Source organism: Galendromus occidentalis, unplaced genomic scaffold (assembly GCF_000255335.2).
Source record: "Galendromus occidentalis unplaced genomic scaffold, Mocc_1.1 scf7180000077475, whole genome shotgun sequence".
Lineage (NCBI taxonomy): Eukaryota > Metazoa > Arthropoda > Arachnida > Mesostigmata > Phytoseiidae > Galendromus > Galendromus occidentalis.
The window spans coordinates 1,269,425-1,283,367 of NW_003805463.1; the positions used below are offsets into that span (position 1 = coordinate 1,269,425).

The 13,943-nt window shown below is 51.6% G+C and overlaps 2 protein-coding genes across 2 annotated transcripts in view; both read right to left on the reverse strand.

Annotated features, from left to right (window-relative positions):
* Window positions 1-2,504: 2,504 nt before the first annotated feature.
* Window positions 2,505-8,130, reverse strand: LOC100898427 (breast carcinoma-amplified sequence 3 protein rudhira). The gene is given in 13 exon segments (XM_029111860.1): window positions 2,505-3,683; window positions 3,794-3,893; window positions 4,014-4,339; window positions 4,451-4,542; window positions 4,680-4,962; window positions 5,073-5,204; window positions 5,294-5,420; window positions 5,528-5,634; window positions 5,745-6,019; window positions 6,142-6,235; window positions 6,332-6,402; window positions 6,503-6,669; window positions 8,045-8,130. Coding segments are annotated over 13 exon segments (2,019 nt in total). The 3' UTR covers window positions 2,505-3,524.
* Window positions 8,131-10,045: 1,915 nt separating this feature from the next.
* The window catches only part of LOC100898567 (acetyl-coenzyme A transporter 1), a 4,724-nt gene continuing 826 nt past the window's right edge, over window positions 10,046-13,943 (reverse strand). The window contains exons 2-7 of the mRNA XM_003744918.1: window positions 11,957-12,136; window positions 11,670-11,829; window positions 11,365-11,565; window positions 10,902-11,242; window positions 10,301-10,806; window positions 10,046-10,210 (exon numbers count right to left, since the gene is read on the reverse strand). Coding sequence (XP_003744966.1) covers window positions 10,046-10,210; window positions 10,301-10,806; window positions 10,902-11,242; window positions 11,365-11,565; window positions 11,670-11,829; window positions 11,957-12,136 — 1,553 coding nt within the window. The remainder of the gene's footprint in view (window positions 10,211-10,300; window positions 10,807-10,901; window positions 11,243-11,364; window positions 11,566-11,669; window positions 11,830-11,956; window positions 12,137-13,943) is intronic.

Below are 13,943 nucleotides of genomic sequence, written 5' to 3' on the forward strand. Positions count from 1 at the left end.
ACCCAGCCTCCACATGGATAGATTCCCGATGTGTCGGTCGTCGAGTTCCGTCCAGGAGAGCCGACAGTTCTGCCTCAAACATTGGGAGCGGTGCTAGAACAACACTTCCGTACCGTCATACGCCCGGGTCGACTGAATCTATTACACCCGACGAATTTCTTCGAATCAAATTCTTTCCTGAATTGATCTTCATAAGACCCGATTTCACCGAGCGGAGGCCCGGTCCTGGGCCGTGCAGGTCCCGCGCGATCGCGGAAGCTACAGGCTTGCTACTGGGAGTCCAAGACTCATTCTGATCAGGTACCGACCGAGGATGGTCTCAGAGACCGATGGCGGTGGATAGCTGACTTATTACCATTGATGAAATATAATTGAATCGCCTTTGAACCCAATACTAGAGCGATTTTCGGTAGATCTACAATCTGATGATATTTGGAAAATGCTCCGACAGATTGTGAGTCCGAGAAGGAATCAGCGACCGAAACCTGCGGAAGAGTCAAACGAGCGTTATCTGATATTATTGGCGGCTGACAATGAGTCCGGCCTCCATCGTCTCGGACTTCTCATAGATGTGATGGGTGATCACTGATCAGAGATGATTGAAGACAGCCCTCTTCGGGCATCGGTATGATTTCTAAGTCGGGAAAGCTCATGGAATATCCCGGACATGCCGGGTCTCGACCACGGGAGAGCCCTGTCGCGAATGATGGCGCGAGTGGAACCCGATATGGAGGCTCCGAACGGCTTGCCGCGGGCGGATTTCTCGGAGAAGCATCCCGAAAAGAGCAATCGAGCCACCAGAGGTTAAAACAAACAAGTCATATGAGACCCCGATCCTTTAAGGCGCTCTGGTCGGGGCAGCGAAGCCGGAGCCGAACTCTGCCGCCCATGGTCGACATCGGGTGCGCGAGATCGTGAGGCGGATCTCAGATGCCGGTTGCGTACACCGCGCTAACAATGAGCTGACAGTCCTGATGATCGTTCGTCGAATGAGCCCTAGAGCCGAATTGCGATGTCACCATATGAGATACCAGCGAGCAAACCTACCAGGATTGAGAAGTTGGGATCCGAAGATAACCGTTTTTCTTGGTCCAGATTCGGGAAATTACTTTGGAATACAGGGGCGTCTAGCAAGGACTTGCGGTTCCCCCAATGATGGACGTCACCCGCAGACCGACGACTAGATCTGAATCGACCTCGGTTAGGCGCAGGTGCTCCGGAATAATCGGAATCCCGATCGGATTTTAATGCGACAGCTCTCATGGAAGTACCGCGCCAACTGAACGCGAGAGCCTTCGTCCGGAACTCGGTCAGTCCACGGAGGGACAGTCATCAACGCCATGCACAAGCCCCCGATTTTCCGAGATGTTCGAGAACAGCTTCCATAGAGCTGAAGTCTCCCAGACATAGTGCCTATTGCCCTCGAATCTCGTGCAATTCCATCGAAAAACATCTTGGGTCGACATTGATTCCAAGATATTCGTCTTCGTTCCGAGATATTCTTGGAAAGAGAAATGCCGCTCACGGGGGAAGGGAGAGAGGAGCTTCCTCATTATGGAGAAGGGAGGGATCTCTCACCGTGAAGGAAAAATACTTCCGAAAAGTTCCATTACCGGGTCTCGTATCCGGTCGAGATCCATGGCTCTCTTCTGAAAGCGCGCATCTGATTCCTAGCTCTCGCTTTTATTTCATGTACGGCCCGAATCGTCACAGGTGGCTCCGTCACAATTTCCCATCATAACCATCACGTTGCGCTACAGTCGTTCTCTAAACTACACCTTTCCTCCATCGTATGTACAAGGGCAAGACAACGTATCGTGCCCTGCTTCGAGGGGATGATCACACGGATCATCTCCCGTTTGCGTGGCCGGCCGCGCTCCTCGGGTCACGGCTCCCGTTTCGCTCGGACATCCTGCAGGCGAATAGGCTGTAGAGTTGACGGCCAGAGCTCTCATTAAGTATTTGGTTCATTTGATCATTGATCGCTGACATGAATGTGCGCTATCTAGAGAGATTGCGTGAAGATGATAGCGAGAATGTGTTTCGTATGGTGATAAAGTTCCTGAAACCGCAGCTTGAAAATAACAAAGAAACCTCGCTCTGAGCTCCGCTATCCTTTGTTCACGGGAACTCTGCAGATAGGTTGTCCCCGGCATTCGAAAGCTAAATACTGTGTTCCCTACAGATTCCATTTCGATTCGAATCATTCGCTCGGATCGGAGCATCACCTCATCTGAGTGATGGGCTGAAGTACAGTCGGCGGTATCATGATCAACAGAGATCTTCCCGTCCGAAGGCAGCGAGGAGACCCGCGCATTCGGACTCCTACGGTACGAATTTTCCCATAATCTCATCCCTCAACCACGGAAATTCTGCAGGGTGGCTCGAAATCCGGCAGGGTCGCTGAGATGAGAAGCCGCATTTTTCTTTGGGGACGAATCCCTCTTCGAATGATAATCGGAGTCCATCGACTTTGTCGATCACAGCATTCAAGGACTCTCCGCGGATAATCACTGGAGTTGCGATATAAGAGGACAAGCCCTTTTATCCGATTTCCGGAATTTTTCAGAAGATAGAACTGATCTCGATTGAAAATTAAATCTCCGCGCTACTTTCGCGTTCTGTGCACCGAGTTCTCGAAGGAACGAGCTTGAGTCAAAAGCCGAAGCTTGAATCGGAGACTTTTCCCCTCAGCGAATCGTTCCTCAACGGTGTCATACGGGTATTGAAGTCCGCCCGCGTATTGCTCATTGGGGAAATAAGACTAGTTTCGTTCCGATAACCGTTGGGACATTATCTTTGTTTTCGGGGAGAGACTTCCCTCTCATATCACAACTCTGGTGCTATAATCCATCATAATCCGAATTTTTTTCATTTTCGATTCGAGCTTTATACGCCCTTGTCTGCGTAGCTTTTATTCATCTTATATTTGTTTGTGCTGTTTCTGAGTGATCTCTTTTTCGCTTTTTTTTGCGAAGTTTGCGCTTCCTTAATACTTTAATTATTTATACAATGCTCCTAGGAACGCTCTATAATCAGAAATTCAAGAGAAGCTTCACAATAGATGGCAAAAGAGACTACCAAATGGGAACGCAGAGAGCGGTCGCTGGATTTCGCCAAAGAAACTTCGAGAAGGAAGAAATATCACCGTTTCTACAAATCATAGCATGGGGTTGGGATTACATGCACGGGACGCGTAGGGTTCCCGCATGAACTTATCATCGGATCCTATAAGTCTCGCTAACGTCCTCAAGGTACCCACTCCTTTCCGGGGGGAGACAACAACCGGAACTCATCAGAGGGTGAGTTCCTCTGTTTCCGATTCTGACACGTCGAGATTACAGGTCGGAATCGAGCGACTTCCCATATGTCAGATGCAGCTCAATTGCGACGACACCTATGGGTTTCGATCGCTTTCCTTACGAAACATCAGAGATTTCTATAGGGACCGGGACTCCGAATTCCAACAAGCATGTCATCTAGACATATACTCTGATTTGGCAGAATATTTTTCGGCGGCGCATCTACAATGAATCTAGGTCGCCGTCAAATATGAGCAGGTGCTCGGAGCTCTGACTCGGGGAATGATAGAGTGAATCCGCCGATGAATGCACTGTTATTGCGGACTGTTCATTCATCGCCTCCGCGATATGCTCGGCGATGAGTTCGTTCGACGACTCGACCTGAAATTCGAAATTGTCTCTTTATTAGTCTACCTCAGCCCTCTCCGCAAATACTATCACCGGCGCTCGAATTGAAAACCAGCTGCGTCGATCTCTGTCATTGCACTCGCCTCAACGAGACCGCCATCGACCGCGGCATCCTGGATCACGAGTAAGCTTCCTTGCTTCAGATGACCAGGCCGGAACGAGAATTGGGGTCCCATCCAGAGCCTGCGGGAATGGAGACGTCACATTTTGTTTGAGACGGTCCCGTCGAGGATCTGAGGTATCAGGCTCCCGGTGGCTCCGGAGTCGAATATCCGACGCTTTATGCGCGCTTCGCGAACTCACCTTCGATGAGGGGCTGCGTAGGTAACGATTTCTACCTGACTCATCCAACAGCCGGTCTGAGCGGCGGTGCATTCAGCGGATCGTCTGTTCGGCGCCATGCAAACCTGTTGGGCTGAGTTCACAGCATTGCTAGCGTTGGCGTTCGGAGCCAACAATTGCCAGTGAGCGACGAGATTCGCCGACACGTCTACGCCAAGCTCATGATCACTCGGTCGGGCTCCCGCGCCGTCATGGACTTGCGGCCGGAGCTCCAGCATGTGCTCGACCAATAGTCCCGCGGTGGTAACGGCGAATAACGAGTCCTGATTGGGAGCGTGAGTCGGCACCTTCAAGGGGTTTTCCTAGATCATGAAACCGCCCGGACGATTTTCGGAGAATAGAAACCGCGACACCGAGAAAAGTCGTTTTAGTCGATACTACGGCGCTGCAGAACTCACTTTGCTGTTGTTGAGCCAACACGCTCTGGCAGACGAGAAACCCATTGATAATAGCATTCCATCTCCTTTGCGAGATCCCGCATCACAATCGCCTGTCAAGATACCGAAGTCGGAGTCTTGATGTAGGACTATGCTCTCGACCGAATTCGTATGCAAGATATTTCACGCATTCTGGAGACGAAGATATTTTCTGTAGGCAATAAGAGTACTTCGGGAAAAATGGGCATACCACTAGCCAGGCTGTGTCGAATCTGAGCCACAGGATTCACTAGCTGCGGCATGTCGTGGTCTTGATCCACTCCTGCGCTCCGTTGATATCTACTCAGTTTGTTGACTACGCGATTCGACAGGTGTGTTCGCACGGAGGCTTTCCCTCCGTACGGCGCCACTGGAAACACGTGCACTGTACCGCGAGCCGTGCAAACTGAGACCCATCGAGAATCAAGGGAGAAGGCCATGTCCCAGACGGCTGCGGTCGTATCACCTCGGTGCAACACATACAAATGGTCGACCTGAATGAGGATCGTGAGTTGTCATTAAAAGTCAGTAGGTATTTTCGGATTTAACAGCTTCCGACGGATCTGAGCTGAAACTCGAACGCAGTACCGTCGGATTGACGAACCTTGGCGTGAGCGGAGCCTCCTGGATGCGGAAGAAGACGAAAGACGTGGAAGCGACGGCCCTGCTTGTCGGCTGTTAGCAATAAATTGCCGGCAGGATCGAAACAGATCGCCGCTATCGTATCACGATGAGCCTGGAGAATAGGAGTCGAGATACAAATTATAGGATATGTAGGGAAAAAAAAACTTTTCTGGCGCTTAGGCGGAAATTCAGTTGACTCACCTGGAAATGTAACAATTTCCTATCGGTGTCCGTTGCTAGAACGTCAACTACACTGACGATGCCTTGACTGAAAGTCGCGGGATTTCTGCGAGGAGGGGAACAGCTGCCAGTCACTGTTTCGCCCAATCTGAGGGTGGAGAAACAGAGTCATCTCCCGGGAATGCTTAGTTTGACGAAGGGAGCGACGGAATCGAGACTTCATTGAACGATGACTTAGAGCCGGCCTGATTTTACCTGGTGAGACCGGTTTTGATACTTTTGGCTGCCTGCATAACCGTAACGGTGACCGATGTCGGATCATCACTCAACAAGCCACCCGGCGTTGCATAAGACGTCGACAACTGCAATATGCATACGGAGATCAACTATTGCTCGTGGAATGGAGAAGACTGCTCGGGACTCGACCGCCGGAGAAAGAGCAAAAACGATCGGGGATGGTCTTTGAACTCACGGTTTTTTCTGCGTAGGCGATCCATCTGCAGCTTATCGCTACGGGCACCTGTCCGGCAGTAGGTAAGACGAAGAGCAAACTGAAATCATGAGCTCCGAAAACAGAAATCTGCATGGGACAGGCGGCCAGAAGCGCGTTCCGAGACGCTACCACCTTCTGCGCGTTGTGGTTCAAGGAATGACGGAACGCTCCGCTGTGCACGGCAAGAATCGATATTGTGTTCAATTCACAAATTGCCACTAAGGGCCTGTCTAAGGTATAGATATCGGTTTTTCCTGCAAGGAGGGAAGCCATTCAGAGCGCTGGATCGGACCTGGCCGCATCGGTGTCTATTTCCAGCCCAGATCGGCAACAAATCGTGAATACTCACCCGCCAACTCCCGAAACGAAAGTTCGCATTTGGTCTCCTTCGGTGGTGCCGGAAGCATACAAAAATCTTTGACTGGACTCGAGTTTCGTCTCGAGAGGATCACTCTCGCAACGCCGTTCGTCTGCAAAACCAACATTGAGTTCGGAGGAAGGGCAAATGCCTCAAATGAGACCATCGCACATCGATTGTGACGTTGAAACTCGCAGAGAATTCTCACCGGCAGCGCGAACAACTGAATGCCGTCCCCGTAACCCATGCCGACCACGAGGGTTTCAAAGTCGTCCAGCACTGCAAAAGGAGATTTTCGGTCTCATCCATCACGCATGACACTTGTCGTCTCATCGGGACTTTCCTCGCATGCAATGACAACGTTTCATCTCTAACTCACCGTCAGTGTTCACCATTTTGACCCAGTTGACATGCTCATGGGTCCGGTAGCCTTTGCGTCCGGCTGGACCCGAGTTGACGCCTACGGGGACTACGTCCGAGATCATCTCGACTACGCTGTCGACGTAGGAGCGATCTTCAACACCGCTGCAAAGACGATATCCGACGCTTGAAACGTCAGAAATGAAAGGGATATTCTGATTGAATCTGAAGGATCGCTATTTCTTGTTTTCAAACTGTGCCTTCCCGGCGATGCTTTCGGGGAAGACACATCAACACGTCTAACTCTCGACGTTGCGCTGAGATAATTGTTGTTGAGAGCTGCCTTCATCCGCGGTTTTCAAAAGTTGGAGGAGGCGCCAGCGTTCGGTTTCCAAAGTTGACGAAATCGCGCTTTAGTGGGCTCATGAGCCGCCGTAGACTCGGAGATTGGCGTCGACCTCGGTCAACGGGTCATATCCGCCGAATGGAGTGCCGCGAAAACGATACTTGATTAGAAACTTCGTCCCAGAAGGAAACGGTGCAATCGGATGGATCCGGAGACGATTGCGCTCGTCACGGGACTTCCAGGCACGGAACCGCTCTGCTCATGGGGGACTGCTCAAGATAATTGCTACTACATCGAGCTTGTGCGTCGGAGATAACAGAGGGACTTGAATGCGCACCATAGACTCGCTCCGAGCCATCACAGAGCATCGTGAATCGTGAGCAGGACATTGTGCGTAATATTTCGTATTCAGCGACCAGAGCCCATGAACTTGATATGGCCCGATACGGGTTCCTGCGGTGGCTATTCGGTGACATGACAGATGATTCACTGGGCGGGCGATCGACGCGGAATCGACTCCTGTTTCTATTAGGAGTTTCGAGGGAGCTAATCATAATCACCGTTGCGTCACCCATATCGACGTTGGCAACAAGATTTGAGATGGGATGTTTCTCGGGTCCTTCCACACTTGTCTCCGAGTGAAACGGCTGGAGGGAACCATCTTATCTTTCAACACATTCTCGACTCGCTGTCAGGTCCATCCCCGCAGCTGAGAAAGCGGGGCTCTCTTGCTCTGAACGGAATTTGGACAGATTCCCGGATTCCCGGGTAGCGTATCTACCGAGCGTAGTTCTTGGCAGAAACACAAAAGAAAAAATACCAATGACTCATCCGGCCCGAGAGTCCTTCCCCGGAGAGTCGATGATACTGATTTTTCCCGAGGCTCAGAGGTTCTCGAGTTCTCCCCCAACAACGGGTAGGGTTGAGAGCGAAAAAATCCTCAATCTATTCAGCATCCTCAGAGCTCAGAACGGTCTCCCTGTATCCTACGCATGCACTCAGCAGATTCGAGAACAGAGTTCAAGGACACTCGATTGGTTCCCATCGATTCCTCGCTCCGAAAACTCAGGGATCATCTCGTCAACCATTGAGGACGAAACACTTCCGATGACTGTATCCGGAATATTGCGCAGTTAGCGGAGCTGTTGCTGGTTACGTTCAGCTGAGCCGTATTTCGTTGACTGATCGACTAGTTCACTGGCTGATCGGAGAAGCTCAGAATCGTACCTTTCAACCAAGGTGGGTGAGATGACTTGCTCAGAAGGCGGCGGACCCCCGTTCCGCGTACCAAGTGCGGACATGCTGACGCCTGTTTCGAGTATCCCACTTCGCACTAACGTTCACTGCGCACCAGCAGATCCGCCACTCCAAAACTTTCTCACTTCTCTTCTGTTTCTCCTGTTTACCAACACCATCAGCTGCTGGGCTGGCGAAGCGGTCGCGATCGGCAGCGGAACTCTACGCCGCGGACGATCAACAAGATCCGATTTTCCAGCGCGATCCTGCCGACCTAGCGCGGAATTCGTCTTTTCTTCCACCCGGGACGGAGTCGGAGCAGCCCGGTGCTCAAGATTATGGTCACCTCAAGTCGGAGCGGACAGGTTTCGGCCAGGAATGGGTCTCCTCACTCCTGCCCGGAGCCCTCGGAAATTAGAGGAGGAGAGCAGTCAGCTGTTCGACGTCTGTCTGTGGCAGCTATTCTGCTCGGAGGTTGGAGGGCTTCTACGCCGTACTTTTCCTGGATTGTTCGCAGTTCAGAGTCGGTTTACGTCTTTTGGGAAACCAGGCGAGGAGAAGGCAGGCAGACTCGATAAGGAGCGAGATCTCCCGTGCGATGAGTGACGAAGATGTCGCTTTTCTATGCTGGAGCTCAGAGCGCGATCGGGCGGTCTGCATCTGTTTTCCGAATTCGAGTTCCCGGATCCGCAAACGTTGTACATGCTGCAACCAGGGTGGATTCATCGACCTATGAGGGACTCCGGTCCTCTCTCCGGGCCATTCCGTGAGTCTCAGGCGGAGCGCTGCGAAGACCCACCTGCTAGAGGGAATGCCCTGGAAGATTCTCAAGAGACCAATGCTAGGATCGGTATGCCGCGGCGTGTCGCAGGAAGAGACGGCGAAGCCCGCGTGTTGTGCAACCCTGGCCGAGACCAGCCGGACTCATCAGAGCAATGATGACCCCAAACATCATTTCTTCGGTGACGTCACTAAGTCGAGCAACCTGGGGTCGAAGGGCCTTGCTGAAGGACCTCGTCTGTCCGAATGACGATTATAGCCCTCGAAGTATCCGGGACCAAGACATTGCATGCTTGAGTTAGATTCAGGGAGCACTCGCTTCCGGCATCTTTCAATGACCGGTACCTACAATGAAACGCGGACATTCAGCTCATACGGAAAATATCATATATTACCTCTTCCTATTCCGGGGTCTTGTTCTCGAAACACGATCTCTCTCGTCCATCTTTGAATTTCCAGAGCACTCAATCACTCACTCACTCAGTCTCTCACGATGCTTTCCATGATACATATATGTCATCTGTCTCACGATGGACCTCATGACTTATTCACGCACTATTGCAAAATACGGGACAAAATCAAGGGTATCCTTTGTGCAATCAGCTCTGCGAGACTATTGTGCGATCGTACCCGTTGCTCCGACGAGCTTGCTCAAACATTTAGTTTCCAAGGAAATACTGCAGCGCGGAAGTTCCATAGAATCTAGGTAGGTACCTAAAACATTATTCAGACATCATGTTATGTGCTTGATCGAGGGTGCCCTCAGAACAGTCAACTTGATGGGAGCACTCGAAGAAGCTTCAGACACGATCCAGCGAGCCTCAACACCGTGAGGGGCAAGCGACACCTCAAGATCAGCCCAGGCAGCCGGCGCCGCGTCGAGTCTTTTCAGACCCGAGAGTTTCTCAATAGAATCTGATTGGAGTCTTCAGACCGCGAGAAATCCAGACTCCTCATCTGCTCAAGAGATCTTGGGGGAGTCGCTTGTCGCGTTCGTTGAGATGGTCAGCCGCGCGATGCGAGATGACTAGAAGTTGCGTCAATGAGCGTGGAGTTCCATTTAGCAGTGTTCCCTCGAGAAGATGCTCTTCGATTCTAATTTCGGCTCATCTTGAGACTCTCAACGTCATGTGGTTTCTTCATCTCTCTGTCACGACGGTCTAGAACTGCTTGAGAAGAATTGCTCTACTGTGGTTTTCCTCATCTGGGAACGGCCCAATCCGATGGCGACAGCCTTTGAAGTTTCTGTGCTGCTTGCTTCCCAAAGCCATAGAGCCAAACAAATCCTATTATGACGAATATCATCGACTCTATGTAGAAACCATCGATCACAGTCTCACAAGCTCCGCCGGTCTTCAAGCATTCCTGTAAGGGGTGAGAGAATGTCCTTAAGACCCCCTCGATCTAATCCTTGTCATCGACGACCGCATATTCTCAGATTAGATAGGTACCCACCTTTTCAGCGGATTCAGAATTGCACCTCACGCCGGTCAATGAGCACTCCCTTGTGCTCATGAAATCGAGGAGCCACATCGAGAACGTCATCGGCCAGTTTCCGCCGAAGTTGCTCAAGGTGTTCAACAGTGTCATGTACGTTCCACCCATTGAGGGATCGGAGATTCTCGCGAAAAATGCCATCAGAGACACAAAGCAGGCGTTGACCAGGACTTGATGGCATGCGTAGATGGCCACGATAACGACGTAGTAATACAACGGGAAGTATCCCAGGAATGAGTGCGTCCATTGCACAACCGCAGCCAGGATCAAGCCAAACACCAGTCTCAGAGGATAAGCCTTGATGAACACGTCGAGTGGACGATCCCCTGCTACATGGCGTGAGATGAAGAAGGGGAGCGCTATTTGGAGAGGCACCATCGGAATCGAGAGTAAGGCTAGATTCTCCTTCTGGACCCCGGCCTCGATGAGCTTCAGCGCCGTAGCGCCGTCTGCGATGCCGAAACCTGCGAGCCAAAATGTCGGTAATGAGCATGAGCACTAAGAAACAGGCTGAATTTTCATATCGTTCCCCAGGGGGTGAAGTCGACAGAGCTCTTACCAATTTTCGCTGTCATGAGGAACGCCGATAAGAGCATCACGGGGGGGAGGAAAAATATTCGGAAGGTAAATCGATAGCTTTCCTCGATGTCCATATCCTCATCGTCTTGGGTTTCTTGTTCGCGTTTGAAAATGGCGACAAGAGTCGTCGCAATGAAGAAAACATACGCCCAGAAGCGCAAGTATCCAGACATGGTCACGAGTCCTGTGGGCTGAGGAGTTGAATAAATGTACGTGTTCGCGAAATCCTTCGACTCGAGGGCCAGGAACACAACATGACCCAGGAAGTAGCCAGCGGTCTGACCAACAGTGTTGCACGTTGATGCGTGCCCGACATTGCGCCTACCCATTGGGAAAGAGAGGAAGATTCATTAGATTCTAGTTGAAAAAACTCCTGCCCTCATGCACTTTAGCAGGTGGTAATTGCAGAACGCTACACAGGGTTGACCCATCATCCGCATTACCTTGATAGCATTGTCAGAGCCCAGCCGTCCACAGCGATATCTTGTGTAGCCGCCAAGAAGTTCAGAGCGAAAAAGACTTTGGTGAGAGTTTGCACATCGGGTGCGGAGTGCTCGTCGGAGAACCAAATGTCCAGTCTCGTCGAAAGGACAATGAGAAATGTACCAATCATGTACTGCACAGGTACGAGCCATGATTTCCGCCTGGGGAAGAGCTTAGCATATGTCATATCCGGGTCGAAGCTGCACGTCCCAAGATCGGCTCCCACAAATATGATGCAGGGCCGGAGTTCTTGTCCGGAGCTCACCTGCCGAATGATCTCAAGTGCAAACTGTCAACGATCGGGGCCCACAGGACCTTCATGCTGAAGGGCCAAGTCACCATGCTGAAGAGAGCTTGCTGGGCATACGATATTTTACGGTTCTGCAGGAACATTATGAAAGCCGACCCCATTCCAAGAGGAATACCTGAGAGAGAAGAAGATTAGCCCCGCCGTCCTCAGAAATCAATTCGGGACAGGATCCGACGATTCATTCCTTCAACCATCGATCCCTGAACCTGTTGCTGATTGAGCATTGTCGAATGAAAACTCACCTTGCAAGACGTATAAGAAAACTAAGAGGGCAATACTTCGCCATTCGCTCCTCCACCCTGCCGATCCTTCCCGGGGTGTTCTTTCGTGCTCCTCTTCCTCGTCGGGCATCAATGCTTGTTCGATTTCCATTTCCCTATTCGGTCTCCGGAGAAATGCCATGTCCGAAGCTTTGGAGAGATCTGGAACCGAGTACCCCTCCTGATATTAGAATCCAGAGTCGTCTTTCCTGGGCGCTCTTGATCGGTTTCCCAGTCGGACGAAAAGCTTTCCCCCTCCTAATGCTCGAGGGATATGCGCCTCACACCAGCGGAATATGTTGAACAGTATCCAGAATCACTGCCCATATCCGGGGGATGAGGAACATTATCGAACTCGGCTGGGTCCTCCTCGATCCGGTTGCGGGACGGCCCGAAAGAGTCGACCGATCGTATTTAACAGCTGTTCATTGAGAATTGAGAGGAGATACAATGGATGGACAAGGGAGCCCCGCCCGACTGTCTCGCCTCTGAGGGCTTTCTCGAGGTAGCGGAAACTTCCGGGCTCACAAACAGGAAACGAAGAAAAGCAACGGGCAAAACCCACCTTCTGATTCCGATAGCCGGCTAATCGACGTGGCTTTCTCGAGAGAGTCGAACCTCCGGTCCCCGAGAGGTTCCCCGCCACGACTCGTATATCACTCGGAATTGAGGGTGAATGTAGCGATCATGGGAATCACAGTTCAATACACGCGCTGGTTTCACAAAAAAGAGCGCAGTACCACTTCGTCACTACTTCCCGATGCTGTCAGATGGTCGAAGAAGAACGGGTGTTCGAGCGTGGAACGCATTAAAGACCTCCCGGTGACGGACCCGAATCCTCTTTACGGGAGGATGTAGTGGATGAGCGCGGGAATTCTATCCGTTTCAAGAGAAGTCATAGCTATTCGATTGGCTCTGCTGAGTTCAATGAGAATTTTGAAAACACGTCACCATGGGATGCTCCCCCATCTAGATACGTTCTTCTCGCTCAGCGAGTTCTGCTCCAGGGCTTCCGATGCTGTAGGAAGCGAGCGATCAAGAGGCTGGGATTCGCGAGCGGGCGACGAGGCTTGACAACGTCTGTGGCACAAACTCAGTTCCTTGAGGAACCGAATCATTACAGGCCCGCGTTGAGCTCTAAATCAGGAACCCGCGTTCAGCCATTGTTGCAAGTTCGCGCGGTGCCGACCGCACACACAAAATTTTCGTTACGCCAAGCGCTCCTACGTCCGGCGAATCCTGGATCCTGGGTCATCGCCGAAGTAAGGAATCACCGACGGAGGTTCCCCGCGCAATCTTCTGATATCGAAATTAGAAGCAGCTGATCACGACAAAGTCGGGGAAAGAGAGAACGCTGATACAGGAAATGATTAGCCTCGGTGGTGCCACTGTTTACAGCATTCCGCCTTGCTAATCCGCATGCTAGTAGATGCTCGTCTCTCTGGTCCTTCACGTCATTTGTCAGAGTCAGAGACACTCTATCTCGTTGCCACAGCTGCGCGGAGGGTGATCTCTTTCCATCTGTTGCCGGCACAGACGGGGAATAGTCAACGAGGAAGCCCTCCATCGAACACAGCATTCCGCCTGCTCGGTTTGACGACGGCCATGCATAAGCAGTGGCAATAGAGGCTTGACAAGCCATTCTTGGGGCATTTGTTGACTCATGGTCGATCGATGGTGCACTGAATCATAGGGCGATCAGGGAACGCTCTATTTCAAAGACCGCATCATCGGGCAAGACCCTCGTTTTCGGAGCTTGAACCGAGCTGCCGCGCCGTCCCTGAGAGGATAGCGCGTCGATACCGCAGCACGATGCTGCTCCCGACAGTAGGGGCCTCACAAGTAAACATTTTTTTTGAAAATGACAATCACCAGGTTTGACATGCTTTTCTGAAAGTTTCCGAGCCCCGGAGCAACCCCGAGTCGTTTTCCCTGCTGTCCTGCATTTCATGCCCCTCCCTGCAGGCTC